Here is an 18286-nt window from a genome sequence, read left to right as displayed (position 1 = left end):
CAGTGCTCTGCTGGTTAAGAACCATCTTCTAATTTCAAACTTAGTTTATTCATGGCCAGCTAAAGTCGATTTGGTCTTGTGCCAAAATTCCCTTTTAAATTAAATAGTCTTTTTTTTTTTCCCCTCTCAACTTTTTAACTAACACAGTTAGACAGCAATCCTATCCTCTCTCAGTTTTTGTGATAGTAGGCTGAACAAACCAAGCTTGTTTAATCTCATTTCATAAAATAGGCTTTCCATTGCCCTGATCTTCCTAGTAGTCCTTCTCTACCTGCTCTAGTTCCAATTAATCTCTCAAATGCAGCTGACTAGACTGTGTGCAGTATTTCAGGTGAGCTCTTGCCAGTGCTTTACACAATGCTATTACTTTTCCTTGTCTCAGTCGGAAGTTACACTAGCTGCCTTACCCTGATGATCCATACTCATTGTATTTTAGTAGACCCTTCTTATTTATGTTGAGAAATTACACAAATGATGCTTTTTGTTAGCTCAGAATGCTAGGATTTATTGTTTTTAAATCAGAGAAAGTTATTTAGTGTGTTGTGATCTACTTTAATAATCCCAGACTATATCTTCAAATTTTTTTTTCTGTGCCTTGTTACTTTCAATTTGTCATTGCAAAGTTTTGGCTATTACTGGAATCAGAATGATAAACATATCAATCTCAGACATCGTATTTCCCTTCTTAAAATAGTCTTTATTAATTTTGTGCTAATTTTGTTTTGGTGAAGTTTGGTAGAAAGTCCTTGCTGCCGTTGTGGTCTCATATTCTAGAGTTCTGAGTTGGAGTGGAGATTAAGTAGACTCCTAGAGTTTAGAGCTATATCAGACTTGATTTTGTTTCTACTTCAACTGATTTTTCATTCTCTAACATTATTCCTATTAGCCATTTCCCTTTCACTTCATGCTTAGTATTGCCTTTCTTATTTAAATTAATGCAACATATCAATTTGAGGTTGGGAACATGCCTGCATTATCCTCAGTCTTTATTGCATTCCTTTCTTCCATTTTATTTATGTAACTGAAAAAATATCTTCATTTTAATATGCTTTGCAAAGCCTAGCACACTTCTCTTTTGGCAATTCTTACTTCACCACTATGCTTCTGAGATAAGGACTGATAAGCAAACAAAAGGGTTTTTTCTGATGTGTTAATTTTGTTTCTTTTTTCACATATAACACATTTCTTGAGGTGATAGTGCATCCATTTAGGCCTGGAGTACCTTCTTCTGGGTTTCTTTTTTCTTTCCTGTGTTTGGAATATAGATTCTTGACCACTTTAACATTCTTGACATGAAGTATGTGTAATAGCTTGCTCCCTACTCAATCTATTAGCTCCTCAGTCCAGCTGACATGACTACAGCCTAGTTTGCCCTTCTGAAATTGAAACCTTTAGAGACCTACTTCATTTGTTTTCCTGTTTAACTTAAATCAGTTTTGTCTGACTTGATCCAGAGTTGACTTCAACTGGCTTATTTCTAATATTCTCATTACTTCTCAGTAATAGAATATAAAGCATCTTATCACCTTTTATTGTTTTGACAAGGATTTGATTCAGTGTATTGTACATTGCATCCAAAAATAACTGGATGCTACTACTACGGATAACATTTGTAGTCCATTCTGTCCCTAGTTTTGTAGTTATAAACAAATGCCCTTAGCTACCACTCCAGGAAAGAAAAAAAAACACCAAACACACCTGTGTCACACTGCATACAATGGACCCTAATTTAGGGAATGCCAGAATCTAAGATAATGTTTCCCATGCTTTCCTATACTGTAGTGAACCCTGCTAACAGTACCACTAGAGTTAAGCTGATTTTTTTTTGAGAGAGAGAGACTTGAGCACCTGTAGTTCAGCTCTTCTGAAAATCAATTTCTTAGCCTATAAAATGGATTAGTCTCTAGCCAATCTTTAACCTGTTTTTGAGTAGATATGCATATGTAGCCCACTGTTCACTGTGCTATGCCTCCCACTCTGTGTCTGCATCTGGCCAACAGCGGATATGAGTATGCTACAGCTGCTTGCTAGGGTATTTAACTCAAGGTGTAAAGGTTTGTGATTTAGCCCTAGAGGTCCCAGGTAATGAGCAAGATGATGATTATTACACTTCTAGAATTGTATGTACTCACATTCTTAAAGACAGCTTGTTTGGGGGTGTGGAGAGCATAGTTTCCTTTTATCTGTTCTAAACCTCACACTTTTTTTTTTCTGGAATTAGACTATTACAAAATACATCAAAAGAGACTTCACAGAAATATGCCTGTCCTCATATTAATGTCTGCAACAAAAAGACTGGGATAATGTTGCACAAATGAGTTTAACATTTAATAGATGATGAAATAACATGGTTATGCAATAATTGTTTTCAAGATGGAGTTGAAAATTCACTACCTCATTCTGCTAGTACTCAAGTTGGTCTGTAAACTAGTCCGTGTATCTATGCATATAAAAACTGAGCTAAATTACTGAGCAATAAAACTAAATTATTGCCTTTGCTTCATCCAAGATGATTAGCTATCAGAACAGAAGTAATTATTTTCAGAGGTGCTCTGCATAAAAAAAAGTGTTGTTCTTTTACATGTAGAACCTTTCCTTTTCCTTTATTTTCTTATTTCTTCAAAGGAATTTTTAACGCATCTTTTTGGTTCATTTTAAAATTATTATTCCATGATTTTCTTGGGAAAAGACCTGGACAAGTCTTTTCTGTGTAAATAATATATAAAAGATAAAAATGTATACACCTTGCCCATCACTGAAATGCAGCAACTTCTTGAGTAAAACATGAGAGATGACTGATCAGACAGATGTGCTGATTAAACTCCCCATGCTCTTGTTACCTTGAGAGTCATCAGCTCAAAATTGACTGTCTGTGATACAATAGCTAAAACCTACTCAGTTCCATTTTGCATAACACCTAAAAGTACACATGTTCAATGTTGTCATTTTTTATGTATTTACTACTGATCTATCTTGCATGGTCTCTTCAGATTTTGTCATCTGAACCTTCTCATCACAAACAGAAACCCCAAATTCCCATAGTTTGCTCCAAGGTACTCCCAAGCCCCTTCCCAAATTGTCATGAATTGTACAGCTGTGGTGCATGTATTTCGTTCTTATTTATATGGAATTAGAATTTGTAAGCTTTAGGGCTTATTTTTTTGTCCCAGGAGAAATCCTGCCTTCCTTAGGATTGCTAGAAAGCTTCTGCTGATTTCAGGCTGACTAGAATTTCACATTAGATTGTGAACTTAGGGTGTGTGCAAGTTTTAGTAGCTTAAAAGTATAAATGTGAATTGACACAATCCCATTAACCAGCAAACACAATTAACCATGTGGAACACTGTTTATATAAGTTTAAGTGTTTTAGTTAGAATACATATTTTCTCCATTACAGAGTTAGCTGTTTTTAATAACCTGTGACCTGGTATGTTTGTGGCTATGATGATTCACAAGTACCTTCTCTAATAGGGATAAACCATACTGGTATCATCTGTCAATAGCAGTAGAGTGCCAGCATTTTTATGTGCTTTGATAATACCTACATTTAGGAAATTGTACCATTTTAACTCGGTCACTTTAGAAATAGGTAAGTTAAAATAGTATAAAAAGTGTCGACTGTCTATTGAGGAGGTAAGACCTGCTATAACACTTTTCCAACTTAACTCTAGAAGAAGATTGTGGTACCTTGAGTAGCCAGTTTTCTCAGAGAATTTGTTGGTACCCGATTTGTAGATACATCAACAACCATTTGTTTCTCAACCAAATGGTACAGTTAAACTAGAAAAATTAGTTGCTCCATCTGGTCTAAATTCCTTTCTCAATCTTTTTAGAAACCTATTGATGTATGTAGGATACCTGCTTTTGATCAAGCATAACATTTTACCTTAACTCCATAAAGTCAGCCTGAAGACCATAATTATAAATGCGATTAGTTCTCTTCATAAAGTGCTTGACATCTCTACTGGAATGTATGTAGCAGCTGATCCTTAAAAAAAAAAACAAAAAAACAACAACAGAAAAACCCACAACTTATTTCTACTTATCTGTTTTATCTGGAACACATTCCCTGCGCCTGCTGGTGCAATATATATTTAAGGAAATTGTAACCTTGCAAAGGGAGGGGAATTGGAAGGAGGGGGTGGGGGGATAGACATAAGATTTTTTATTTTTATTTTTTTGTCCTGTGAATGTTCTCAGACTCATGAGCTCAAGTATTTAATGATGGAAACTGGCTATATGGTTATTCTTTAAAAAAGCCAACAAAACAAACTTAATCTTGTTGTAAAAATGCATGTAGGGACAAGTAAGATTTTGACTGGCTTTGTTTTGGTCTCCATCAGTGGATTTCTGTGGTAGCCTGATATAGGCAGGGGTGAGCAGCAGTGGGACTGCATCTGTGTGTGGTTAGAGAGGATGGTCACCAGTGGCTCCATACAGGGTGGGACAAAGTAACAAAAATACAGACCAAAGAAGAGAAACATTTTTTACTTGGACAGCCAGGAGCTCCACTACAAGAACCAGTTTTTCTTTTCTGTATAATCAATGAACACAGTGAGAAACTTTGCCTTTTTACTAAGGCCTTGTCAGGCAAAGCTTGCTGTCACCTAACATACCATGGTGGTTTCTACTTTCTTTTAAAAAATGGTGACTTGAAGCCTACTCCAGCTGAGAAGACTTATCTCCTCTAATTACCATTTAGTGTAGAAAGGGGATGTTGAAAGTGTTCTCTCTTTTGTGTGTGAGAGAGAGAAAAAAAAAAGAGAGAGAGAGTAGGTGGGAATATTATTAAGTCTGAGCACTGACTGGGACACCTGAGCTCCAGGCTTTGAGAAGCACCATAACCAGTAGACTAAATAGTCTTGTTCCTTCCTTCTCTTTCCTTCTGGTCTAGTTCATTTTTATGCAAAGTGAAATGCCTTCGAAGGAGGGAGTGGAGCTTTTTCCCATGTTAAATAGCCAGGTGATCATGAACCCTAATAAGAAGTGAGAATTGTGGGTTTGAAACCTTTCAGATCTGGGAATTGATATGTATTCCTCTGCCTCAAGACAAGCACTTCAAGCATGGAGGAAAAAGTGCAGTAGATGATGGTAGCAGTTGATCTTTCCTGATAGGAAAAAATACATCTCCACAAAGAAAAGATTAAGGGCTGTGCATTGTACAAGAGGTGAGACATTTCCCTGCAAGTGTAGGTAGATTGGCTGTGTTTGAGAATCTGGCTGGTGCTTACTAATCAGTGAAACTAAAACATTATATTGCAGCTGCAGTTTTAGGTCTTGTGATGGCTGAAAGGGTGTTAGGAGTGGGATCACTTCCCTTGCACGGAGTCTGCATCCTCGCACCGGGGCTTTCTGTCCCAGTCCCAGCTGAACCGACCCCGCTAAAGCCATGGCAGAGGATGAACTGCAGAGGTGGCCTTTCCCAAACAGGGTGCTTTGCCACGAAAAAGCCGAGTGGCTGAAAACGGTCTTTCTCCCGGCCTTGCCACGACGGCAAGGCCTTTCCCTGCAGACAGGGCCCCGAGGTGCAGTGCTGCCCCATCGCGTCCCACCCGAGAAGGCAGGCAGGTAGATACCCCGTCTCGGCGAAGAGGAAAAGCGCCGTGAGGGCCCCGCTGAGGCGCCGCGGCCGGGCCCCGGGGGCTGGCCCCGCCGCCGGGGCGGCTGGGTGCACCCCGGGCCGTGAGCCCTGCCCTGCGCCCGGGCTGCCCGCCCGCTGCCCCGCTAGGGTTAGACGCCGGCAGGGCGCAGCTCTCAGGCTTTCTTCCCCTGTCTTTCCCCTCCTCTTCCCGATCTAAATAATGACGGCATTACTAGCAACTGATGTGTTTACCTCTGCAAAACGTCTTAGTGGGTAGCAGCTTACGAGAGTAAAAAGGCTGGGCAGCCAAGGATAGGGTACAAGCGCTGAACCTGTAATACGAAGAATAGGTTCATAATTACCGGCATTATGCTGTCCTACCGAAAATATAGTCAGTTCTGCGTGTCTTCTGTGATCTATAGTAATTATCCCTATTCATTTTTCAAGACTCTTGCATCACCGAAGTACCTTGAAGCGAATCCGTAGGACACCGCCGGCAGAGAGGACGCTGCCTAGTTAGGTCTGATGGCAACGGCTTGCAAACGGCTGTGTCGAGGCGCACCTCGCCGCTCGGGGAGCGCCTGGCCCCGCCGGGGAGGGGGCTTGCTGTCGAGGGCTTGGGCTGCGCAGCCCCGGTGCCCGTGTGCGGCGTGGACGGAGGGAGAGCGCTGTGAACATAAGCTTCAGCTTATAACGCTTTTAACTAATGATCACGGGGTTAGCGTGACACGTAAAGGAACTGGAAATTAGCTGATATTGAGTGAGAAATCATTAATCAGTTTAAGGCTGGTTGGGTCCAGTTTTCTTAAGGTGATTGAGGAAAAAGGGAGAAGGGTTTGAGGAACCTGGAGCCCGTGTACTCACTTCTAAATTGCATTGAACTTCTAGTTATCCATGGAAAATCCTTTCTTAAAAATACCTGCTGTCCATCCAGTAACGTAAATGACTCGCAAAGTGTTTCTTTGTCTGATCTCGATTGCCCAGTAGCATTTCATGCCTCCCCCCCCCCCCGTTTAAAAACAATGGGAAAATGTGGTGTTTGGATTTAGACTAATTTTTCACCAGCGATAAAGGGGCTGTTTTCTGTAACAGCGTAGATTATTAGAAACTTGTAATTTGCAGTTCGCATTTGCCATCAAGATCACAGCAGGGGAAAAAAGAGACTAGAGTCTGCAGTAGCTTCCGTAATTCCTGTTCACGACGGATGGAAAAAACCAACGCTTTCAGAGCAAACTTGCTTGAGTTTAATATACAGTGACTTCAGAAAGTGCAATAAAATCAATTAATGTTGCAAAAGCATTGGCCAAAAAGAAAGCGGCGAAAGGATTTATGGAAATGTAATGGATTTACAAGCATTTATCCTGCGACTTGATAAACAGCAATAGGAAGCAGACATGGTGAAAATAATTAGTCCCCCAGCCTCAGTGAATATGGACAATTTATTATTATAATTTTATCCTTTCAGTGGTTATTAAAATTTATTTTTTATTTTTGTGATCTGAAGTGCAGGGGCATTAATCTAAAGTTTGGTCTTGGCTTCCTCGGGGGCTGGGTTTCTTCTTCTGACATTTTCTCTCTTTGCAAAGAGAGAAATCTGTCATTTGCCGGGGCTTTTCCACACAGAGAGCTCATTCTTAGTTTTTCTGCCTGTGTTTTAAGGACTATTATCATTGGCCTTAGTAAATAATGTTACCCAATGGGGGAAGAATCAGCTGTTTGCCTCCCTATGCGCCAGGGTTTTCTCTCCCTTCTAATTTTCAGACGAGTTTTTCACGGAAACTTCGAAAGAGCAGCGATTATAGAGAGGCTGCAGGAGCATGCCCTGGCTCTTGAGCAGCGCTGGCACAGAAAACTTTTCTGCTTGCTCTCAGAAGTTTGTAGTCCTATTATTACAGTTGAAAAGAGACATCTAACATGGAGTAAAGATTACAATTTCCAGAAGTCAGAATTTATTACAGTTAAACTGTGATAAGATCCCATCTGTTATGAACACATGTAGCACCAATTGTTTTTCATACAACTGCAATTTATTTACCCTTCAGAGTGAAGGAGATTACAAGCGTGATTAAAAAAAAAAAATACAACCAACAACAAACCAACCAACACCACCACGGCTTCTGTTTAGTCCGGCCTATCTGTTTTTATCTGGCTAAATCCATTTATGCTGCAATACTTCCCTTCGGATTAGATCGGAGATTCCCTCTGCCCCCAAAGAAGTGATTTTTATCGGGTCCAGGACTGGCACGCCGGGTGCCGGCGGAGGCGGTGCGCGGCTGGCCGCCGAGGCGGCGGCGCGGGCGCCGGTGCCCTCCGCGGAGAGCGGCCGCTCCCGCCGCAGCCTCAGCCCGCGCCAGCGCTGCCCTTCGCCTCCGCCGGGGGGGGCGGCAGCGCCGCCTGGCGGGTGGGAGCCCGAACGAAACCTCGCAGGGCCGCCAAGACAAAGGGGAGAAGCCTCCTCTTCCCTCCTGGGGAGCCGAGCTGCTCGGCACAAGGTCCCCGCGTGGGTCTCCACGTAGTGTGCCACGCTCTGGCCTGCGCTTCAGGAGAGCAGTAAAGTTCATTATTAACTGGAAGGAAGGAGAACCTGAAACGGTGGAGGGGGAGGGGAGGTATTTTTGTGTTTCCCTCGGTAGTTTAGGAGCAAGGAATGTGCCTGCTCGTCGTCTTAACCCATCCCACAGAAGTGGTTTGGATCAAGGAACACGCACTTCACAAATAAAGCAGGAAAGATGAAGCACTTAGAAAAAAAAAAAAAAAAATTAAAAATCCCACACGTTCTTACTGTGATAGCCTAAGAACAGTGATCTAATTTTGTTCTCTTTCAAACTGTTACAAGGCATATATGTGTGTATATATATGTGTATATATATCCTCCAGGTTTCAGTGGGCGTCTTTCTGCTGCTCTGTTATCATTATTTCTTGCCTTGATGTGACGTTGAAGACGGATGACAGCATTGTCAGGTTGTCTTTAATTCATTTGAAGATTAAAAAAAAAATAAAAAATACACACAAGGCTTCCTACAATATTCAAAGCCTGAACGGATTTACTTTTTTCACATAGGGGACGGGGTGGCTGGGAGGGGGAACGGTTGATGAATTTCACATATGAAGAGAGAACAAAGTCTGCATCGCTGTGCGCGCACACACACGCACAGAACAAGCGGCCGGAGGTGGGACTTTTGCAGCAGCAGCACCTGGTTGCTCTTGATGGAGAAATACCCAGCATTAGGACAGCCTTTTCGCCTTTATGCACAAGCTCAAATGTATAATCTGCTTACATTTCAACTCCGTCTCTGCTGCCAAAGCATTCCACCTCCAAAGAGGTGGGAGCATACCGACTCAGGGTCCATCTTTTTTCTTTTGACACCTTTTATGCTTCACCGCAACAAAATTTTACCTTTAAAAAAAAATTTTAAAAAAGCGATCTGCCCCGAATTTCCTAGGGCTGAGCTGAGAGACTTAGCAGGGATTAGACACCTCCGATCAGGACTGATTGCTTGCCTGCCCCAGGTCTGTTCGTGAAGCAGTGTGGACTGTGTTTTGCGGTGCAGAGAGAATTGTGGGGTAGGGGTCTCATCTTGGGGTTAGAAATGTCTGAAATTATACCCAAAATCTGGATGGAAAGGAGATTTGATGCTGGTAACTCCAGCGATTTTCCAACTTTAGATTCGTTCCTTTAAAAAACAAAAATCAAAACCAAAACAACAACAACAAACAAAACAAAACAACAAAAAAAAAACACCACTACACCAAAAAAACCCAAACGAACAAAAAACCCGAAACGGAGCTCTACTGAAAGTCTGTAGTGAGAGGCAACAGTATTAAAGCAAGGATGCATTTCTCTCCGTCTTTTCTAAATATGAAAGAATGAAGTTTGATCAATGTTTTTACAGAATAGGAATGCGCGTTTGCTTTTGTTTCGAAAGCTTGGGCCTTTCAGGACTCCCCTTAGCCCGGATGATTTCGATTGTAGATGTGGGCAGTTCATTACAAACCTCGGATTAGAGAGAAGAGGGTCAGCTCCAGTCACCTCATTGTGCTTACCTTTCTGGCTGCGCTGACGGTAGCTTCAAAGGTAGTGGATGGGCAGTGGGTGACTATCCGGTCTTAGAAAATGGAGCCTCTTATCACTGAGGAAAACCTTCCCGTCATAAAAGCATCCTTGTATTTTAGCTCTAGCATACGTTTTGCACTCTAAAATCAGGCAAGCAAACGTATAGGTATGTGGTTGGTGTGGACTTGTACGCATAAACCAAGATACATATGCCCATATAGGCTCAGATACATTACAGAAACTCTTTTGCTGTTTGTGGAGTCTTATGTTTTATTGTTTCATAAAACTAGCTTAATTACATTTCCCCATAGATAAGATAAACAGAACCCTTCTTTTCTAAGTGTTCCTTATCAGAAGTATTTTGCCGAAGTGGCATCCAGAGTAAGCTTTTGAGAGGGGACGGAAATGCATTAATTTTTATTTTGGTTCTTCAGTTGCACTTAGCATCTGACAAGAGTTGATTTAAATATTACATGAGTTTATCGTTAATGTTCAAAAAGATTTGTAAGAAAGGCGAAACTGTTTAATTTAAACTAATGTATGCCTGACTCTGGTCAGATTGATCAAAGTTTCGGGATTTGATGGGTTTTGCCCTTCTGTTGCTTGTCCTCTCGAGCTGGTTTTTCACTGTGAAATTATTTTAGTTCGGTGGCATGGACCAGCGGCTGCTGTCAACTCCACCACCCATCCAGTTAGTAAGAACGGGGGTGGTGGGGGGAGGAAATAACAACTGCAGTGCTTTTACCTAAAAACATTATTGCCCGTAAGTCAATTTCTATTCGGAGAAAAAAAAAAAAAAAGAAAAAAAAAAGAAAAAAAAAGAAAAAACCCACCACGAACACCAAAAAACCCAAACCACCACGGATTTCCTAGTTTAATATAAAAATCCTAGGTGACACTTGCCATGTCAAATACTTAACAAGCCTAGAAGAGACCTTCTTACCACCACCGTACATATAAAATAAGCTATTTTAATTTTTCATTAATCTCGGGAACAGTTTCTGGGCAAAACAGTAGTAACAACGTTAGGTGTTCATTTCGTCACTTGTATCAGAATCTTTATGCGTGTACTTCTTCAGAGCTGAAATCCACAAAACTGCTGTTAGGGCTCCAGGACACAGAAATCCCTCTCGCGCTCTTTTTAAAATAGCCCCTGCGACACCCGATTGCTGATGGGTTCTAGCTAGCGAATTCCGAGCTGCAGCTGCTGGATATCTGTAATTGTAAAATACGTGAACAGAAGTGTATGGAGTGCTGGTGGTTTTTAATCGCGGCAAATCTGTAATAGTTGCTTGCACACCCAGATGGAGCCTGAAATGTAATTTTCCTCAAATTAAGAGTAGTTAAAATAGCGAAGTGGGGAGGGCAGGCTGGCTGGGCTGCCTTCCCAGCGCACCGCAGCCAGGCTGCAGGAGAGGGCGGGGGGCGTGCGGCGTGGGGAGGTGGTTGCGAGCTTGTTCTGCCTTTCTCGGACTCGCTGGACGAACTCACCCCCACCCCCCGAGCCCTTCTTTCGATTATTTGCTGTGTTTGTATCCTCTTCCAATTTTGCTATTAAAGTTTACTTGGTGCAGTTAACAGCACTTCCCTCCCCTCCCTTTCCCTAACTCTTCAGTTCATAACGAGAACTCATTTTACGTTCCCAAAAGCAGAGATCCGCAATGGTCTCTTCCCCATTTCATGGGGGGGGAAAAACCCACGTTTGGTTAAAGCGCAAAGCATTTCCCGTGCCGCTTTCGGATCAGCTTCCCGAAAGACCCGCAGCGCGGCCCATCACCCGGCGCCCCCGTGTGCATCCCGGGCACGGCCCCGGCTCCGGGCACGGCCCCGGCTCCGGGCACGGGCCCGGCCCGGCCGCGGCAGACGCGCAGCGCCGGGTGCCGGGACGGCCGGGCGGGTGCTGGAGCTTTCATTAGCTTGCTGCTTTTCTCTCCTTTGCACATTAGCGCTAACTTCCACTAATTATCTGGAGTAAATGCATTAGACTAATTAGGATCTGGGCACCACGGGAAACTTTGAACAGTAATTATATTGTGGGGGATACAGAACGAGAAAACCCAGTGATTTGTGAAGCAAAAGTCGCCGCTTGCAACTTTTTTCCCTGCCGGGGCGTCGCGCTGGGGCCGGGGCGAGGGCAGCCCGCAGCGGGGGGAGAGGGGCTGTGCGAGGGACAGCAGGTACTCGGCTCCGCCTGAGCCGCTCCCTGCAAGCGCCTGGCGGACCGCGGGAGCAAAGCCATTCGCTGGCATCGCCTGTACGGACTTGGGTATCGCTTTTTCGACTATCTCGGCGGCAACGGGTTGTTCCGCAGTTTCGGTAGCTGCTCTGGCTTTTCCGTCGCAGCCCCCGCTCCTACCTGAGTGCAGGACGACGAGCCGGAGCCGGGCGGTGGCCCTGGACGCTGGGAAGCCCGGGCTGGGGAGGCAGAGGCGCGGCGCAGGCAGGGGTAGCCCCTCTCGGCATCACGTCGAGTTTGGCGCTGCACTTCAGTAAAGAGCAAACTTGGATCAAACAATGGATGGACTTCTTTTTTTCCCCCTTTCCCTTCCCTTTTAAAAAAAATGCTTTCTCAGAGCAGTCCGTTGTTTTGTTTTGCTTTTTGTTGTTGTTGGGGTTTTTTTGTTTTTGTTTTTGTTTTTTTTTAAACGTGATGATCGTTTGTGCTGCTGCGGTAGGAACTGAAGAAAGAAATTAAAAATAACTGGATGAGATCAAACAACGCTTCCCTTAATTGCTTCTGAACTTCTCATTTAGAAAAACAGACGAATAGTTATGCATTACACTGTTAAAAAAAAAAAAAGGCTTTCAGATAATCTTCTTACTCTTTTACAAGTAAGTCCTGCCTTCCCGTTTCTTTCTAAAGAAAGAACGAGGTCTTTTAATTGAAACCCAGTTTTAAAAAACAGGTTTTCATAGTAAAAACATTTTTTTTTTAAAAGTTAATCTTCCTTAGGAAAGTGAAAGAGATTTAACCGATTCTCAGTTTTCCTATTTCGTGCCTACGAATTCTACTGAAGGGAAAAAAAAATACTCCCATGTGCGCTTTTTTTTTTTTTCCTTGAGAGAGAGAGAGAGAACCCTGAGGTTACAATAAAAAAACTTTTGGGTTTTGTTTTTTTTATTTTTAATTAAAATTGAATAAACGCTTAAGGAGAAATTAGCAGTTGCCTCCATCCAAGACCTACTCAGGTTTTGTAACAGAATCAAAGCGTATTCAAAAAAAAAAAAGTAAAACCTTTTAATACATCAAATATACGGAATTTTAATCTTTAAAGCGATACATTGTCTATTTTAGTACATGACGTAAACCTTACTTAACCCTTTTTACAGGGTGGACTTAAAAATTAAAAATAGTTAAGTGTTCCTTTTAAAGAACAAAATAAGGCAAATGAGGTTTTTGGAATAGAATTGTTTTTGTTTTTCTTCCAGAATACATACAAAAAAATACCAATTCTCTTTCAAGGGTATACACCTTAAAAATAATTGCAATTTGAAATTATAACTGACAAATTGCGAGTTGTTTTTTAGTAACAAACATGCATGTAAATTTTTTTGTTTCAATGAGACATTAAATAAGAACGTACAATACAATCATAGCAATTTTAAAGTAACATTAAAGAGAAGACCTCTATCTTTTTTATTTATATTCTACAATGGGTGTTCCACTTTTACCTATTGAGCTCAGTTAAGTAATGCACTTTATGATTCGTTGTCCCGCTTGAAGCTAACATAAATAAATACAGTGCTCATGGATCCAGTCCTCAAATGAACACTATTTTATAAAAAGTCTGATTATTTTTTTTCTTTCCAACTTTTATAAAGTTTTGCAGGGCTTCCTTCCCTCACCGCTAGCCTCTGTGTTGTGTGTCAAAGCCCCACTGCCTGCGCTCACTGGTACCCCAGGGCTGAGGCTGTGGTGAGTCTCTGCCCGTAGAGTGCATAAGGGGAGTAGTAGGGTCCGGTGGCGGCGGGCACGGGCACAGGGGCCCCAGGGGTGGGCAGGGGGCTCTTGGAGTAGGGGTGGTAGCGGCTGCCGAGTCCCAGCGCATGGTGTGGGCTGCGCAGGGCCAGCGTGCCCGGGCTGCCCGGGGCGCCCGTCGTGGGGATGTGCATGTGGCACGCCATGGCCGCGGCTGCTGCACTGGCCAGCGACGAGGAGCTGGGGTAGCTGGAGAGGAGTTTATCGGTGCCCGGGAAGGCAGTATGGGTCCGCAAGTGGCTAAGCAGCTCCTCTGAGGTGGCAAAGCGCTTGTCGCAGGGTCCGTTGGCCGACACCCAGTTGCAGATGTGTGGCTGGGGGTCGTTGGGGAGCATGAAGCCGTAGGGGTACAAAGGGTGGCCGGCCAGCGAGGGCGGCGTAGCGCTGGTCAGCGAGGAGTGGACGCTGTGCAAAGGGTGGGTGGGGTAGACGAGGGGGTATCCGGACTTGAGGGCCTGGTCGTGGGCGCAGGAGGCGCCGGCAGCGCCGGCCAGGTGGCTGGCACAGTGGTAGCTCAGGCAGTACGGGTCTCGGCACAGGCTCGCCGTCATCACGGACGGCGGCGACGCTCCCGCCAGCGGGCTCGACCCTGCCGGCTTGCTGCAGCCCAGGCTGCTGGCAGCAGCCAGCTGGGCCCCCACCAGGCTGGAGGATTTGGTGGGGTCCAGCGTCACTCCATGTGGCAGGAACTGGGGTGGGTAGCCGGCGTAGGCTCCAGCCAGCGTCCCCGGGTAGCTCATGCCCGCCGGGGGCAGGGGGAAGACGGTCTGGCCCGGCTTGTAAGGGGAGACGGGGGCCACGAGGCCAGAGCCCAGGACGGAGGTGGAGGAGGTGGCAGTGGTGCTGCTGCAGGAGGAGGCGGAGTCCGAGGCGATGGGCTTGGAGCCCGGTGTGCTCTCCTGGTGCTGGTTGACCTCCACGTTAATCCCGGCACAGCTCACGCTAATCCGGCTATGGCTGATGCTGGTGGTGCCCGGGCCTCCCTCCGAGCCGGAGCTGCCGCTCTTTCCGCAGCCCTCCGAGTCCTTCTTGTCCTCCCCGCCTTTGCCCTCGGCCGGCAGCAGCCCCGGCGAGCAGGCGGAGGCGCTGGAGTTAGGGCTGCCTGTCCTTGGGGTGAACGGCTGGCAGGTGGCGCTCGGCACCCGGAATCCCGACTTCTCCCCGGCCGCGACCCCCGCGGCGGGGGCGCCCGTGCAGCTCGCCGCCCCCGGCTCCTTCTTCTCCGCGCCCGGCTTGGAGTACGGCTTGAAGCTCGACTTGTCCTCCACGCCGATGTCGCTGAGCTTCAAGGGGCCCGACTTGGAGTCCTTGTCGCCTCCGGAGCCATTGGAGGTGACCGAAGAGAGTTTGGAGGAAGGGGACGGGTCCGGCTTCCCTATCTGCGAACAAGTTTGTGCCAAAAGGGCCAGGGGACTCTTCTTCGCGTCCAGCTGCGGAAATCAGAAGGACACACAAAGACAGAGGTTTAATCGGGGTCTAAGAAAAACCCCGGGGCATAGCTCGGACGCTTGTCCCGTACGTTTCTGCAGCGTAATGCAACTAATGAACAATTTTGTGCGCATTCATCACCCTGACAGCCCCCTCCCCTGCATGCACCATTTTCCACAAAGCCTTTATAAAGGGCTGGGGCTTTTCATACCCCTGCGAGCCCACCGCGGCCGCCTTCAGCGCCCGCTGTTTCCCCGGCAGCGGCCCGGGCAGCGCGGAGCTCGGCGCCTCGGCGTTTGTCTCCCCGCCGCTCCGGCCGTGCAGGCGCACAAACCCGCCCGTGAACTATAGCGACTGCAGCATTTCTGCACCCTGACTGCTGACGCTATTTATAAACAGAGCCCGAGTTAGCCGGCGAGACGGGCGCCGGGGGAGAGGGGTGTCCTGGCTCCGCAGAGACCCTAATGAAATCATTCATTCCCACGGACACACCCTGCCCATCACCCGCGCCGTTTCGAGTTTCGGTCCCGCAAACAGCGAGCTACTCAGAGGGGGACCGACAACGTCGACAGAGGAGAGACGGGGCGAATAGGGCCCCCGAAGTACAAACGCGTGTCGGTACTTGAAAGGGAACGGTCGGAGAGCTGAAAGTTATCCTGCCGCACCCACGCTTGAACCTGACCCTCTCCGCGCCCCCCCTCCCCACCCCCCCCCCCAACGGTCCCTGCAAAAGCGAGGTTGTTTGGCACTCGGAGCGCTGCTTAACTGCGTGGCCGGATCGTGACCCCAGAGCGGGTCGTTGCCTTCCACTCACCCCTCCTCTCAAAAAAAAAAAAAAAAAAAAAAAAAAAAAAAAAAAAAAAGCTAAAAAGAGCAAAGATTAAAAGTTAATTTACACAGGAATTAGAAATCGTCCCAGTAAACATGGAAGCAACAACCAGGAGCGGTTCCTCGCACTAACTCTGATCAAAAGCAGCCCGTTTCCTGGTGTAACCGCATTTCAGAGCGCAGGAAAGTGCCGAGGGAGGCTGGCGGAGCCGCCATGCAGAGCGAGCGCCCGGGCAGGGAGGGGAGAAAGGGCCGGGGCCGGCTCCGAGGTCCTTACCTCGATGGGGCTGACGGGCGTGGAGGGTAAAGGCTGCAGGTATTCGGGGTGTAAAATGTGTCCAGTCCGCGCAGTGAGCATTTTCAAGACTTTGATGGGAAGGCGGTTGGCTTGGCGTAGCGGGTCCGAGGGGGGGACGGCGTGGAAGCAGGGCTTGGCGGCGGCGGCGCTGCTGCCGTTATTCCCAGCGTGCCCGTTCGGCCCGGCGAGGTCGGCGGCGCTGCGGCTGCGGCGGGGGCTGCCTCCGGGCTCGCTGAGGCTGCTGCTGCGCTTACTACTTCTTATAGCAGAAAGCGAGGGCGATGTGATCATGACCCAAAACCTCGCATGAAAACTGGGGCAAGTGGCGCCGCTCGCACTCGGAAATGCTCGCTCGCTTTCTGCGGGCGAGGAGGGAAAAAAGCCACACGCCCCCCGAGCAGGAAAACAAACATAAAATGTCCCGTGGCTCTCTCTGGCGGGGAGGGCGTGGGTGGGGAGGGGGAGGGAAAGGGGGAGCCGACCGGAGAAAAAGAAGAGGAAAAAAAGCCGAGTAATCCTTGGGCTGTGCTGGGGGCGGGGGTGGAGGCTGCGAGCGTGTGCCGCTGTCCCCCTCGGCCGCTCTCGGCTCCCCCGGCTGGCGCGGCGCGGAGCGCTCGCCTCCGCCGCTCAGCTGTGATGCGAGCCGCTGCCCATCCAGCCCGGGATCTGGCAAAGAAACTCACTTCAAAAGCAGCTGAATTAGTCTGAGATTAAAGCCTTTGCCGCCTTCCAATCAAATGGGACCCCGAGGTGATTGGAGGGTCAAGGGGATGTGACGTTCCCTTTTCTAGGGCTTTTTTTCTCTGTTTTTAATGGTCTCTCGCTCTTTTTTTTCCCTTCCTTTTCTCGTCCGCCTTCCCTCTCCCCTCCCCTCCTTCCTTGTTTTCGCTCCTAGGACGGGCTGGGCGTTAATTCTGTGTTTCACATCACGCGCTGCCAACGTTTTTTTTCCTCTGCAGCCGGCGTGGATAGCCCGGCAGCAGCGAGGGCGGCCGTGGGGCTAGGGGCGCCGCGTCTGCCGGTGGGCTCCGCCGTTCCCCCCCCCCCCCCCCCCCCCACGCCGGGAGCGCAGCCCCGCTGCGCGCACAGCCCCCCGAGCACGGCCTGCCGCCGTCCGTCCGCCACGCACGGCGCTTACAGGCCCAGCCCACGCTCCCCGCCCGCCCCGGGGCAAGCCCGCCGGGACAGCTCCGTGTGCTCGGCCGCCGCCGCGCCGCGTCCTTCTCCAGGCCCCGGAGAAGGGCGCGGGGCGTTTTTCCCGCCCCTCCCGCCCCACAACGCGGGGGTAGGCTCGGACGAGAACCTGCAGAGCGCCGGCCTGCACGTCGCCGCCCGCGGCGGGCGGGAGCCGGGGCGCTGCGGCGCGGCTTGCGGCGGCGCGGGGAGGGCGGCGGGATTGGGGGAGGCCGGTCGTCACACGCGGGGCTGTCACGCACCGCCCGCCGCCGCCTTTCGGGTCTCTCCGCCCCGCCGTCAATTGTCAGTGCTCCCCAACCGCAATCAATCAGTTATTTGTCAGCCCCTGTCAATCCGCCCTTGATTTATGTCAGCTTTTGTTGCTGATTACAAGCCTGGTGTGACTTGAAGGGGGGAAGAGAGAGAGAGAGGGAAGAAGGCAAACAGAGGGAGAGACGGGCTCCTTGGGAGAAAAAGCCATTCAATTTACGGAATAAATGCTTCGAGTAAACTCGATTTGTGCGCCAGCGCCCGGCAGCCCTCCCCGGCCCTGTACGGACGCAGGGCAGCGCGGCGCGGCGCGGGGCCGGGGAAGGCTGTCGGGCTTTTCTTCCCCTTCCTTCCGCGTCTCCTTCGAAAAAGAGCCCTTCGTCCCTGCACCCGCCGGGCTGGCCCGGTCGCCGGCACCGGGGGCCTGGGGAGGCGGCCCCTCGCCTTAGCTAGAATATCTGTTCACCGTTTGTGTTTGATTTCAGCTGGGCTGCGCTGAGAACCTCGTGGGTATGCACACGGTATCCGCCCGGGCGGTATATACATCCTGCTTTGTGTCTGCGCGCTCCCGAAGCGTACCGAGTCCTCTGCCCTGAACCCCGGTTTTACCGTGTCGGCGGATGCCCCGAGCGGAGTCCGCAGCGCTTCTGCCTCTCCCTGGATTGCCTTTTT

At 47.9% G+C, this 18286-nt stretch overlaps 1 protein-coding gene across 1 annotated transcript; it reads right to left on the bottom strand.

The window, feature by feature from the left end:
• Positions 1 to 12888: 12888 nt before the first annotated feature.
• ZNF503 (zinc finger protein 503) lies at positions 12889 to 17095 on the bottom strand. The gene is made up of 2 exons (XM_049811153.1): positions 16148 to 17095; positions 12889 to 15044 (listed from the first exon to the last, which is right to left on the bottom strand). Exons 1-2 carry the CDS (start codon positions 16457 to 16459, stop codon positions 13524 to 13526), a joined length of 1833 nt encoding a protein of 610 aa, XP_049667110.1. The 5' UTR covers positions 16460 to 17095; the 3' UTR covers positions 12889 to 13523.
• Positions 17096 to 18286: the final 1191 nt, after the last annotated feature.

Source organism: Accipiter gentilis, chromosome 9, assembly GCF_929443795.1.
Source record: "Accipiter gentilis chromosome 9, bAccGen1.1, whole genome shotgun sequence".
Taxonomy (NCBI): Eukaryota; Metazoa; Chordata; class Aves; order Accipitriformes; family Accipitridae; genus Astur; species Astur gentilis.
Note: the sequence above shows the minus strand (reverse complement) of the source record. Positions and strands in the feature narration are given on the sequence as shown.